Genomic DNA, 14368 nt, shown 5'->3' on the forward strand with positions numbered 1-14368 from the left:
TTCGGAACTCGGATCTAAAGTACAGATTTTGCGCATTATGAATTGTACTAAAGTCCCTCCCTCGTGATTTCAGGTGCTGTGAGTTGGTCAAAATTGATGTTAATACTTTAGGAAACACATTTCTATAAAATTTTCTTAATACAGGTAGTTTACTATAATCAAATGTGTCACTCGTTGTCCATTCTATATAACTGCTGCAGTATATAGCATCAATCAATAGGTAGGAATATACAGTAAGCCTGCTTATCATAATTGGAACAGGAGATAAACTGTGCGCATAGAATGTTAAACAAGTTGGGAAGGCAAGTTACATGATTTTAGCTGTTTTTATTAGAGATGTGCAGGCTCGGATCGGTTCGGATTTTCCCGCCAAGTTAGGATTTTTCCCACAAAATTTTGAGGCAAAACGTCATCTTTCATGGATAGACATCATCTTTCATGGACAAAAGTCCCTGAAAGATGATGTTTGTCCATGAAAGATGACGTTTTGCCTCTTTCTGAGACCCTAAATTTGGCGAGATAGATCCAAACTTGTCGGGAAAATCCGAACCGATCTGAGCCTGCACATTCCTAGTTTTTATACATTTTTAAAGAACACCAAAGCTAAAACCGAACCAAAACAGGACGATGATTTAGAACTAAAACCAAAACACGGGGGTCCACGCAGATCTCTAATATATATATATATATATATATATATATATATATATACATATATATATATATATATATATATATACATATATATATATATATATATATACACACACACACTGTATGTATATTTTAAATCACATAATACTATAATATAAACACAATCTATATCTATTTTACAGAAAAGTGATGCAAAACACTTATTCATATTAAAAGCTGTACATTTTGCAGTATCATGTTTCTACAGACAGCTGAAAATGTTAAAGTATAATCTAGAAATATTAGGCACCATGGGAATCCCTGGGAGATTTGTTTTTCAGAGCAACATCTCCAGCTGACTACACATCTGGTGATGATCTCTCTGTGCTGAGAAACATGCTGGAAGTATGTTCAAGTTTGCTTAGTCTCTCCCCATACTTTTTGGATTTCATGATTTATAGGAGTGACAGGTATATTGTAAATTCTATTTAATGAAAGCATATTATTTTCTTTTACAAATGTGTCTGTTACTCAGTCGCTCATCCCAAAATACAGATGATATTTAAAAGCAATCTAGGAAAATATACAGCAAATATACCCATTATGATGTTTCTTGTTTTTGCAGCTGACCCAAGAGTAAGTGAGCCAGTTTCAGGTAAGACATGATGCTTGCACAATACTCATATATTACAGGTTGACAACAAGTAAATATGATGAGTGACCATTACAGTTTAGGAGGCCACATCATCATATTTAGTGATTATCTCTCAAGATTCAAATACACAATATGGAATTACACATTGTCATAATAAATTATTTATTCTGGTTTATACAATATCACACCATATTTCTGACCAGCTACAGTAATGTTTATATTTAAGAGAGCAACATTCTGTTTTAGACTAGGCGGGTGTCCTCTTCTAGATTATGAATAGTGTCATTGATCTTACAGTATTTCCCATAAAACAAGTAACAGAGCTGGAAAGGAGGATCATGTCACACACGTGGTCACAAGGTGCTTCACATAAAATACCTAACAGTGACTTCACGCTTTAATCCCAGCAGTGACTCCACACATTATACTATAGGTGCCCCAAATACAGTAAACCAACATAGTGGTCCCACACATTATACTATAGGTGGCCCAAGTACAACAAACCAACATAGTGGTCCCACACATTATACTATAGGTGCCCCAAGTACAGTAAACCAACATAGTGGTCCCACACATTATACTATAGGTGGCTCAAGTACAACAAACAAACATAGTGGTCCCACACATTATACTATAGGTGGCCCAAGTACAACAAACAAACATAGTGGTCCCACACATTATACTATAGGTGGCCCAAGTACAACAAACAAACATAGTGGTCCCACACATTATACTATAGGTGGCCCAAGTACAACAAACCAACATAGTGGTCCCACACATTATACTATAGGTGGCCCAAGTACAACAAACCAACATAGTGGTCCCACACATTATACTATAGGTGGCCCAAGTACAACAAACAAACATAGTGGTCCCACACATTATACTATAGGTGGCCCAAGTACAACAAACAAACATAGTGGTCCCACACATTATACTATAGGTGGCCCAAGTACAACAAACAAACATAGTGGTCCCACACATTATACTATAGGTGGCCCAAGTACAACAAACATACATAGTGGTCCCACACATTATACTATAGGTGGCCCAAGTACAACAAACAAACATAGTGGTCCCATACATTATACTATACTTTAATATAAGCCAAATCTACTCTTTGCCCACATCTACTGTATATTATATTTGTATGTTAGTCATTTGTGTGACAGTTATAGGAGAAGTAACTGACTTTTTTTGAGGAACTTGTTTGTTTCAGCTGTTTTCCTGCTGACCCAAAATGCTGGTTGCAGCATAAAAGCTGTCAGAACATAAAAGGCCTGATTCAGGGGTGCACATAATGTCAGTGACGGACGCAAGCGCATGTGTCCCGATGGTTACCGCCGGGACCTCAGAACGAATTCAGTTTAGGTGGGCATGGGCATTTCTGGGTGGCAACAGAAGGGTGGTTAGTCAGACGCGGTGTGTTGCTGTCAGCTATTGCATCTGAACACGAAGTTGCACTGACACAGACTGCCATGTTCAGATGGAGAGTCTGCACCTCCATAGGGCTGGTGAAAACACAGATGGTGCGACTGATGGTGCATCTTAATATACGCTCAGCGGTGGATTAGCAAAGCAGTCGGTGGGCATCTCATGAGCTGTGGCATTAGCATAAAGACGAAGTCACGGCTGCAATAGCATGTACCTCTAAATCAGGCCCAAAATCTGCAAGTGTAACAGCATCTAGGCAAACAAAATCTGTTTTTTTTTTTAATAAAATTCTGTTGGAAAAAATCAAAGCAGAATCACCTTTTGTGTGGCAGCACCCTTATGCAGGTTTTCATACATTTGATAACTGCTCTGTTATACGGCCCTATTATCAATATTATTTTTACTAAAAAAAATGTGAAAAGGGGTGTTTTCACACCTTTTTTACATTATGTTAGTGTCACATAAATGTATTAAAGGGCTTTGGAGCAGTTTTCATGAAAAACTACTCCAAGTCTTTTAATTTGCACATTGTTTGTGAGCAGATCACATTTCCCATACTTGTAATGGGAAGTGTGATCTGCTCAGATTTTCTAAAAATAAATTTTGAAAAAATACCAGGGAAAGCCCTGTGATAATAACACCATCTTCAGATGGTGTTATTCAGTCTTTCCCCTGCTTTCCTGACTCCTGCTCTGCTCTGACTGGCAGAGCAGAGCCGAGCCGAGAGCCACCCCTGTCTAAATAGACCACAAGCTGATCACTTGAAAAAAAATATATAATTAAAGCAAAAAAAACAAAAACTTCTGCATCCAGGTACCGATGATCAGTGCTCCAGTGAGGTCCTCTGGGATTCCTGTCAGCTGGACTCCTGCTCCGTGACCCTGGTCCGCTGCTACAGGTGCCTGGAGACCTTGTGCTCCTGCTTCTGGTAAAACATACAATGAGAAGTGTGAAGTGGATTAGTAGGGAAAGAGCTTTATCACAAGCTCTGTTCCTGCATACGATATTTGATACATCCTTGTGATTGCGATATTTGGTGAATTTATCACAGCCAATCCTCATCTGAGATGAGGGATGCGATAGATATACCCCATAGAGTGTATTAGCCCTCCTACAATATGAACTTGGCACTTACAGACTGTGGGATCGGTCGATTGTTGTGTTCTGCGCATGCGTATGCCTCGCAATGCCAGTGTGCGAACTTGCAATTGCGATGGAAACTGTGTTTGCAGAGGTTATGCAGACCCAGAGCAGACTGATTGACAGGAAGTGCCATTTGTGGGTGGTGATGAGGGAGTGGTCGGGCAAACAAAGGCATGTCAGTGTGTTGGGATGGCGTTGGGACGGCGTGCATAAATTAGCCACTGCAATACCATACGCAGCCTGAGGCCTCATAGTGTGAGCTGAAGTTAGCTATTCCTGAGTGAGGTCTGACCTGCCTTATCTGTGCGCATGGGTCAGATGTTACTGATTGTTTCGCTATGTTGCCAAAGTATACGGATGTAAGGGGAAGTAGGCGTCCTTATGTCAGGCTGAGATCACATTGCGAATGCAAACATTTACATATCCCCGCTAATATTAGCAACTGCATTGCATGCGTATAAGCAGAATAGCGATCCTTGCTGAATCAGGCTCTGTGAGTGAAATATACAGACACACACAAGTGCTCATGTATCAGTAGCCTCAGTAGAATTTGTTGGCTTTCCCCTTGCTCTGATTAATACTACCACCCAACACCCCCTTATTATTAAAACACATGAAAAGGACAAACACACATTAAAATGTCAGAGACTTTATAAATTATTTAGCAGTATTCATTCTATTAGTAAGCCACAGACATATATCCAAATGTTCCCTAGATATTTCAAAGGGCAGCCACAGAGTTTCGAGAGCCATAAATATGATTTAAAGACATGACAGAACAAAGGGGGGATACATTCCCGAATTACATCAGTTTTCTTAGTGAAACCTTATACCAGGGTAAGATGTGGTCTGTGATCTGAAATCCTGTAGTGAATGCGTGCAGAAAATAAGTGACTTTGGGCCTGATTCAGTACGGATCGCAACTGCCATCGCGGCTGCGATTACGCACGCAGTCTCACTGCGATAATATGCTAATCCACTGCGATCACTATGCCGTCATAGCACAACATAAGGACGCCCACCTTACCTTACACACATCCGTAATACTTTGCAAGACTGCGAAACCATCGGTAGCATCGAGTACAATCGCAGCCTCACGCACACTTACACATGGTCTGACCTTACTCAGGAATTGCTAACCTCATCGCACGCAGTGAAAGGCCTAGCTGTGTACGGCATTGCAGTGGATATTTTATGCTTTATTCACTACACAAAAGTCCTAAGGTTCCAGCCAAATTCGATTTTACACAAAGCTGCGGTGTTAGGTAGTTGTGAGCGGGGAGCACTCGCAAGGATGTATCGGCGTTGAAGGGAGGCCTTTGTCACTGAGGTAAAGTGAACAGTGTTCGATGCTTGCAGCCCCAGTGAGACATGCCACAGGTATATAGTTGTAACAGACCGAACAGCGGCCGGCAAATGAAGCCCCAGTGTGTGGTTATCAGTAAAGCAAAATAGATGAAAGGCGTCATCCAGAGTTCTGTGGCAGTGAAGTCAGCAACAGACACCTGTAACATCAACGTGTTTCACTGTAGAAATGACGGCTTTTTCAAGAAGCAGGTGTAGTTAATTAATATTAGCTTACATGGGAGCAACATCTAAGCTAATGATAGAGCATATTAACGCCTGCTATATTACTAGGACAGATGCCACATTGTTTCTGGGCCTTACTAGATCCAGGAGCTCTCCCTACTCTATGGAAAATCCAATGATAACATCACAAAGTTTCAGAGAGAGTCCCTGTATATCATTCGATATTGAATACTGTGCATGTTAACAGCTGTTACTCATGTAACAGCAGCTGTCAATGACATACTGGTATATCATGCTTTTAATGTTGTAGCTAAGATATGGAAGTCCACTGCATTATCGTATTTTTATTATATTGACCTTTTACAATTAAAAATTTTTTATAAAAGCAAGATGATTTTTATTCAATATAATTGTGTCTTCTATTAATTATTATTATTATTATTATTATTATTATTATTTCCTAAAGTCTTATTTTGACAAATAAATATATTCACTATTTCTATGCCGCTTAAAATAAACAGGAATTAAAATAGAGTAAATGTTGCAAAAACTATTTGGTATTAAATTACAAAAAATACGAGGAAATGTTACAAAGGGCTTCCTGGAAGTTCGAAGAATGAAAAGTGAGGTCTCACAGAAATAAAACAACTTTGTATGGTTTTTATCGTTTAAATTGTTTATTGTTATGAATATAAATATAATATTTTATTAAATACGTATTTTACATTTTAGATTTTCCGTGTGTCTATGATTACTGATGCATTAAGTAGTTAAAGCCAACATAGTATCCTGTGTTCAGTTGTTATTGAACCTCTGTTTTCTGTTACAATATGCCCAGGGGGAAAGGATGCTATCTGGACAGAAATTAAGTTTAAATCTGACTCCTATTCAGAATGCAAAGGAAAACAATACGTCAAGAGGACTTGGTACAAGAAATTTGTTGGCATTCAACTGTGTAACTCTCTAAGATATAAGATGTACCTCAGTGATACACTTTCAGGTAAAATTGAGTTTTATATTCTCTATATCTATTACACAAAGTCACAGTACTTTTTTAGAGAGTTTTATATCTACCAAAGTTTGCCCTTCAAAACATGGCATATATTCATGGTTTGATTGTAATGGATTTATATCAGTCACTAAGCATGTACCAGTTCTTATGTATCTGTAGCCATGCTGCATATGTCTGCTATATATCCAGTTTTAAATGGCACACTTGACAAACTGAGGGGGTTTCCAATCACAATAGCAACCCCCAAAGCCTCCTTTCGCATTAAACAGTCCTTCTAGTTGCAAGCATGCAGTGGCGTGACTCGGCAGCACCGAGCGTCAGTTTGTGCAACTTTTCCCCTTCAAATGTGTCTTAATCACACAGTGATGTGAATAGAACGCAGGTGCAGCTTCTGCTGATTAAAATGATATGCGGCATGTCTGTATTCCATGTGCGGCTATAGGTGTATATGCATGTAAAACACTACATTATAGTGTCACAGTCACTGACTCAGTAATGTAGTATCTCACATGCAGACGCACATAGAACATATGCAGCATGCCTTTCATTTTAATCAGCAGAAGTTTCTTGTGCGTCCTATTCACATGTGCAATTAAGATGCATTTGAAGGGAAAAAGTCACACAAAAAGACGCTCGGCACTACCGAGTCACACTGCACTCACACATTATGTGTAACGCGACTTGTAGCGCACGGAGGATAGATGTATGGTCACATCTGTAATTTGTGAGATTTACCAAGCTCTAGAGTCTAGACTGTGAAGCATTCCAGAGCTATGCCCCCGTTAGCTAACACCATTTATGAAGCACATGTGCAGTAGGCCACCCAAGGTCCCGCAGCACTAAGGAAAGTGATCGCTGGTACAATCACCTACTTTACACATCACAGGGACAGGCTCCTAATGGAGCCCCTGTCGCTAGATGTGGGTTTTTTAATACGTCTGGGTGTTATAGAATCTCTTTTTGCAGTGAATAGCGGCAATAAGGAATTCTACTTACCATGTCTAAAACCCAATAATTAATAAATGACCCCTAAGTCTGTTGGGGTAAGTTTAGATGAGATTTAGACTATTTAGGAGTCATTTTTAACCATTCTTCCATTTAGATTTGCTCCATGTTGTTCAGGTTGGTTGGTTGACTCTATTTAAGCCATACTATTATACTATTGTTGAAAATCTCCCAATTTTACAGAACTTTATTTAAATATTCAGTGTTGATTTAGGCAAATATGTGCATCAAGTAAGCCACTGCAATTACTAAAAATACAGCACACGAATGGAAACAAAATTTGTTTTTAAATTAAAAAAGGCCTATTTGCTATAAATCTTCCAAACAAATTCCCAGTATTACATATTATTATAGTTAGGCACCAGGGAGGGAGGGTTAGGATTAGGTTGTGGGGAGTGGGAGGTTAGGGTTAGGCACCGGAGAGGGTGGGTTAGGGGGAGACTTACCATTACTTTCAATGGCTGCCGTAATACCACTGTTGGTGTTCTGACCAGAGGCATCCTGACAGTCAGGATTTCATACTGATCCCGTTTATTATATTTGTGCTTTAAGGAAGTTGGGGGTATACATCCTGATAGTACATTATAAGTGGACCTTTGTTCCACATAATGAGATCAGAGGTTCATATAGATCATTGAAAATAATACCTAAGACTGCTACAGAAGTAGCATTGATACTTACACCGGTTGTTCCGGCTGACCGCATATGCGTGACCTGAGTTCTTGCATGCGCATTCTGCAGGACTTGCAGTGTGGTGGCAGCGGTCGGGGGATGCGCTCGGATCTCTCTTCACAAACCCAAGACCTCTTTTTCATAGGAAGAAGCAGAAATGTCAGAACCCACTCCATTTGTAGATGGTGTTGGTTCCTGCAAGCAAACTCTGAAAATTTTCAGTTTTGAAGTTTACTGAATACTAGGCGGTCCCATCGGGCCCCTAATCATGAATGGCCAGTTATTAAAGCATGCGGAAAGTGGTGTTTTCGCATGTATAACGAGTTTATAACAGTTAGTGAACACAAAAGCTGCATACACACACAACGATTTTGTTACTAACGATTTTATGAACGATTTTCTGTCAGATTTTTTAAAGTGTAATGAACGATTTTTATGAACTACAAACGATTTTTGCATATTCCCTTAATGAAAATCATTCAGTTGACAAGTCTGACTGAACTACAAACGTGAACGCGCATGAACTATAATCGTTCATCATTTGACTCAGAAAGTGAACGATTTTTTTAAACGATATCGTTTAACGATAATCATTAACAAAATCGTTGTGTGTGTATGCAGCTTTAGTATTTAAACAAAAAACACAGCAAAGAGAGGTCATTTTGCTATGTTTTTTTTTCTTCTTATGTAGGGTGGTGGGGGAAGAAAATGGGGAATGAGGGAAGGGGAAATATGTAAAAAGGAGCTGGATAACCACGCCTGAAGAGGACACATCCGGACCGTCATGGTACAGGGGAGTTATTAAAGAGAACCATGGCTCCTAAACTTGATGTTATTTTGCAACACTGTTCAAACTGCAATATAACGTACATATCAAATTCTATTACCAAAGTTTGAAAGATAGTAGCTTACTTCAAATATGCAAATTGAACTAAAATAAGAACCATAAACTAATTTCTGGTATGTGCAGTGCTTATGAACTCCTACATTATATACCCACTATCAGATAACCAACAGAGGAGAAACTCTGACAGGTAATTTAAAAAAAAAAAAGTGTTTACATACAAAGCCAAATAAAGCACTCACTACATGTCCAATGTCAACATGTGAAGTAATCCAATTACCAATAATACCAAATAATTTAGGAAAGCACTCGGCCAGTCTAGTCCAGAGATTACCGATGTCGCTCGCAGTGAGGATTTATTCACAAAGCGATTGACACGCAGGAACCTTTTGTGGGCGGCAATGAAAACACATGCGTGTCAAGACCATTTTCGGGGTGTATCTCAACTGGCAACTGCAATCTCATACATACACAGTAAAAGTGACTCTGGCATCAGTTTCCGCAGCCGTTCTGGGCGTCCATAGGATTACCCAGAAGTCCGATAATAGACTGATCTGGGACCGATGCTGCTAGGATTTGCGAAGCCACAGGTGGGCATCTCAATACAAATCCTTGCAGCTTTCCATTTGCATATTTTCGCACAGCTGCTGCGTACAAATTTGCAGCTGCAGTGGTATTACCATACATCTAAAGAGCGCATATTAAGCTCATCTGTCAAATTTGTGCGAGAGGTTGACATGCAATCTTGGGAAGTGGGTGCAGCTTCCCAATAGCTGAAAGCAGGGCCGGATTAAGGACTGTGGGGGCGACTATCAATAAAAGTTTATATATATATATATATATATATATATATATATAATATGAGATATGGTAAGAACTTACCCTTGTTATCTCTATTTCTACGAAGTCCATAGGGTTCCACAGGATACCTTGGGGTATAGGTGTGACGTCAGTCGCAGGGCACCAAAGAGTTAAGCTTTCAGCCTCCCAGGATGCACTAGGTCCCCCTCCTATACCCCGCCCCCAGGCCAAGGCACCTCAGTTAGTTACCAAGCCATAGGCCGGAGGAGGAGAAGGAAGAGAGAGAACAAAGATCTGGACACATACAAGAATCACATTCTCACCAGAGGGAGACGGAAAACCGGTGACCAGAGCAAAGCCCATCTGCAGCACAGGTGCGACAGGGCGGGAGTCCTGTGGAACCCTATGGACTTCGTAGAAATAGAGATAACAAGGGTAAGTTCTTACCATATCTCATATTTTCTACTTCAGGGTCCATAGGGTATCCACAGGATACCTTGGGGATGTCCCAAAGCAGTATCCTTTAAGGGTGGGGACGCTCCTGTGCAGAAAGGAGAATCCGCCGCCCGAAGGAAGCATCCTGAGAGGCGAAGGTGTCAAACCTGTAATACCTCACGAAGGTATGGACAGAAGACCACGTAGCAGCCTTGCAGATCTGAACTGCCGAGGCACCACGTCAAGCTGCCCACGAAGGACCCACAGACCTAGTGGAATGAGCCTTCAGAGAAGGAGGGACCGGTAGGCCTTCATGAAGATAAGCTTCAGAAATAGCCATACGGATCCAGGCTGCCAAAGTTTGCTTTGAAGCAGGCCAACCCTTTTTACAGAAGCCATAGAGGACAACAAAGCGTCCGACTTCCTAAACAAAGAAGTGCGGTCCACATAAGTCCTTAAGGCCCGCACAACATCCAAAGAGGCCTCACCCACGGAAAGACCCGGTGAGTTAAAGGCCGGAACAACTATTTCCTCGTTAACCTGAAACTGGGAAACAACTTTGGGGAGAAACTCGGGCCGAGTGCGGAGCACTGCCCTGTTCCCATGAAAAAACCAAGAAAGGGGGTCTACAAGAAAGAGCCCCTAACTCAGAAACACGTCTGGCTGAAGCAACGGCCAGAAGGAAAACAGTCTTAGCTGTTAGCCATTTAATATCCACTGAGCCCAGTGGTTCAAACGGCGGTCCTTGGAGAGTCCTCAGGACCACAGCCAAATCCCAAAGCGCCACAGGTGGAACAAAGGGCGGCTGAATACGGAGAACACCTTGCATAAAGGTGCGCACATCCGGGATTGTAGCAATCCTACGGTGAAACCAGACAGATAGGGCCGAAACCTGTACCTTCAAAGAAGCAAGGCGAAGCCTATGATCTAGTCCCGCTTGCAGGAAGGCGAGAATCCGAGACAGACGAAACTCCCGCGGTGCATAACCTCTCGGTCGACACCACTGGAAGAACGTATGCCACACGCGATGGTATATCCTCGCGGAAGACGGTTTCCGAGCTCGTAACATGGTACACACCACAGAGCTGGCAAACCCCCAGGACCTCAGCATAGCCGTCTCAACAGCCACGCCGCCAAAGACAGCCGAGTCAGGTCCGGGTGAAGACAAGGACCCTGAGACAGAAGGTCCGGTCGTAGCGGCAACCGCAGAGGACTGTCCACGGACAGACCCTGAAGGTCTGAGAACCAGTGCCGTCTGGGCCACGCGGGAGCTATCAACAGGAGCGTCCCTCCTTCCTGTTTGAATTTCCGGATTACCCGTGGAAGAAGGGAGACCGGAGGGAACAGGTATGCGAACCTGAACGTCCACCGGACGGACAGAGCATCCACCAGAGACGCCCCTTCGTCTCTTGTGCGAGACCCGTACACCGGCAACTTGTTGTTGTGCCGGGACGCCATGAGGTCGATTTCTGGAAGACCCCACCTGTCCACCAGTAGTTGAAAAACGTCCGGGTGCAGGGACCATTCCCCTGGATGAACGTCCTGGCGACTTAGAAAGTCCGCCTCCCAATTTAGCACTCCCGGGATGAAGACCGCTGATATGGCCGGAAGATTGCGCTCCGCCCAAACCAGGATCCGAGAGACCTCTACGAGAGCCGCCCGACTGCGAGTTCCTCCTTGCCTGTTTATGTAGGCCACGGTGGTAGCATTGTCCGACTGGACCTGCACCGGGTGACCCTGGAGAAACCGCTGTGCCTGCAGGAGAGCATTGAAGACCGCACGGAGTTCCAAGATATTTATTGGAAGCTCCGCTTCTGTCGGTGTCCACCTGCCCTGGAACAAGTGTGGACCCGAAACTGCTCCCCAGCCCCGAAGACTGGCGTCCGTTGTCAACAGGACCCAATTTGGAACCCAGAACGGACGTCCCTTGTTGAGGTGGGTCATCTTTAACCACCACGCAAGGGACAGGCGAACCTCCGGGGTGAGCACAATCGTCTGGAACTTCAGAGACTGAGGCAGCCCGTTCCACTTGGACAGGATCAGGTGCTGCAGAGGTCTAGAGTGAAACTGGGCGTATTCCACCATGTCGAACACCGACACCATGGAGCCCAGTAACCTCATCGCCGAGTGTAAGGACACCCGGCGGCTGTGCAGACAACTGCGCACCCTTGACTGTAAAGCAGAGATCTTGTCCTCCGTCACGAAGATCCTTTGCTGTCCCGAGTCCAATAAGGCTCCAAGATGCAGAATCCTCCGAGACGGGATTAGAGTGGACTTCTGCCAGTTAATTAGCCAGCCGTGCCGTTGCAGCAGTGCAATGGTCAGGTCCAAGTGGTGTAACAGGAGCTCTGGAGATCCTGCCACCAATAACAGGTCGTCCAAGTACGGCAACATGCGGACTCCTTGCAGCCGCAGAGAAGCCGCCATGACCGCCATAGCGTCCTGTATGTCCAATGACACCATGTAGTCCCCAGGTTCCAGCGCCAGAATGATGGACCGTAGGGTCTCCATCCGAAACTTCGGGACCCGCAAAGACTTGTTGAGTGCTTTGAGGTTGAGAATCGGACGATATGACCCATTGGGTTTCTGTACCAAAAATAGATTTGAATAGAAACCCTGGCCCCTCTGGGAGAATGGAACAGGCACTATAACTCCAGCCTGGAACATAGTGTGCAATACCTTCCGCAGCTCCGTAGCCTTGTTCCGGTCTGATGGTAGACCCGTGGTGAAGAATCGAGCCGGGGGTCTGTGCCGGAAGGAGAGGGCGTACCCGTGAGAGACCACCTCCAGAACCCAAGTGTCTGTCGTAGTGAACGACCAACACCGGGAGAACTGCAGCAGGCGGCCTCCCACCCTGGGATCCCCCAAGGGGAGACCCGGACCGTCAGGCCGCAGGCTTGTCATCTGGCTTGGGGGCCGGACGTCTGGTACTCCATGCCTGTTTCCGGGGCTTGACCGATTTCTTAGGGCCAGCCTGTCGAGGAAACGACTGTGGTTTGGGCCTGCCCTGGGCCCTAGATGACCGAAAGGACGATGGTCCAGAACCAGAAGGAGCAGCGGCCGACGGGAGACAAGCAGATTTGGCTGCCGCCAGCGTGGCCACAATCTTATCCAGATCCGGACCGAAGAGAACTTCTCCGGTAAACGGCAACGCTTCCAGACCTTTCTTGGATCTGCGTCCGCCTTCCAGGATCGCAGCCACAAGGTGCGACGAGCAGCTACCGCTGCTGAAGAAATTCTAGACACCAGAGTACTAATGTCTAGAGCCGCCTCGTTGATGTAGGTGGCCGAATCACGGAGATTGCCAATCAACTCCGCTTGTTCGGCCGGACAGTCGGATTCAAAAGAAGCCTCTAATGAATCCGCCCAGCGCTCCATCGCTCTGGCAACCCAGCAAATGGCCATAGCCGGCCGTGCTGCCCCCCCTGCAAGGGAATAAGCGGACTTCAGGCAGATTTCTACCTTGCGGTCCGTAGCATCCTTAAGGGAGGACATGGATGGCATCGGCAATGTGGCACTACGGACAAGACGGGTCACGTGAGAATCCACCTGTGGAGGGGATTCACACTTAGCAAAATAATTATCCGCGAACGGATAAGCCACCGCCAGGCGTCTCTGCGGCTGGTATCTTTTGCCAGGTTGTTTCCACGCCTCCTCTAAATGGTCCACCAACTGACCCGAAAGAGGAAAGACTGTGGCATCGCCCTTCACATCTTTGAAAAAGGCATACTTAGATTTAGCCGCTGGGGGAACTTCGTCCTCAATCACCAAGGCTGTGCGGACCGCCCGAATAAGTCCAGGAATATATACTTTGGACTTAGCATCAGCGTCCTTAGTATGGAAAGGTTCCTGATCGTAAGGATCCAGAATCTCCCCATCATCAGACGTCCCTTCGTCATCCTCATAAGGAGCGGACAGAGATGCCACCGGCCTTTTATGAGGCCGCATCACAGACTCCCCTTGCAATACATCCGACAAGTGCTGTAAAGAACTCGTCAGGGAGTTAACCCACGCTGGCTCCTGAGAACCCGGGAGCGGGGAAATAGGGAGACTGTGGGGTACCACCAATTGTCGTGGGAACCCCTGCATGGGTGACGACACCACAGACTGCTGGGACAAACCCATCGGAGTAAACGCGGGCTGCGGAGCTAACTGGCCCACTAAAGCTGTTAACGCCTGAGCGAAACAAGCCCAGGGCGGCTCC

General features: G+C 44.4%; 1 protein-coding gene across 8 annotated transcripts in view; it reads left to right on the forward strand.

The window, feature by feature from the left end:
- Window positions 1–14368, forward strand: part of ABI3BP (ABI family member 3 binding protein) — a 515514-nt gene that overhangs the window by 487698 nt on the left and 13448 nt on the right. For all 8 annotated transcript variants that reach the window (XM_088481142.1, XM_088481145.1, XM_088481144.1 and 5 more), the window contains 2 exons: window positions 1259–1288; window positions 6234–6395. In XM_088481142.1, the coding sequence (XP_088337268.1) occupies window positions 1259–1288; window positions 6234–6395 (192 nt within the window). The remainder of the gene's footprint in view (window positions 1–1258; window positions 1289–6233; window positions 6396–14368) is intronic.

This window comes from Taudactylus pleione, unplaced genomic scaffold, assembly GCF_031769625.1.
Source record: "Taudactylus pleione unplaced genomic scaffold, aTauple2 ptg000265l, whole genome shotgun sequence".
NCBI classification, from domain to species: Eukaryota; Metazoa; Chordata; class Amphibia; order Anura; family Myobatrachidae; genus Taudactylus; species Taudactylus pleione.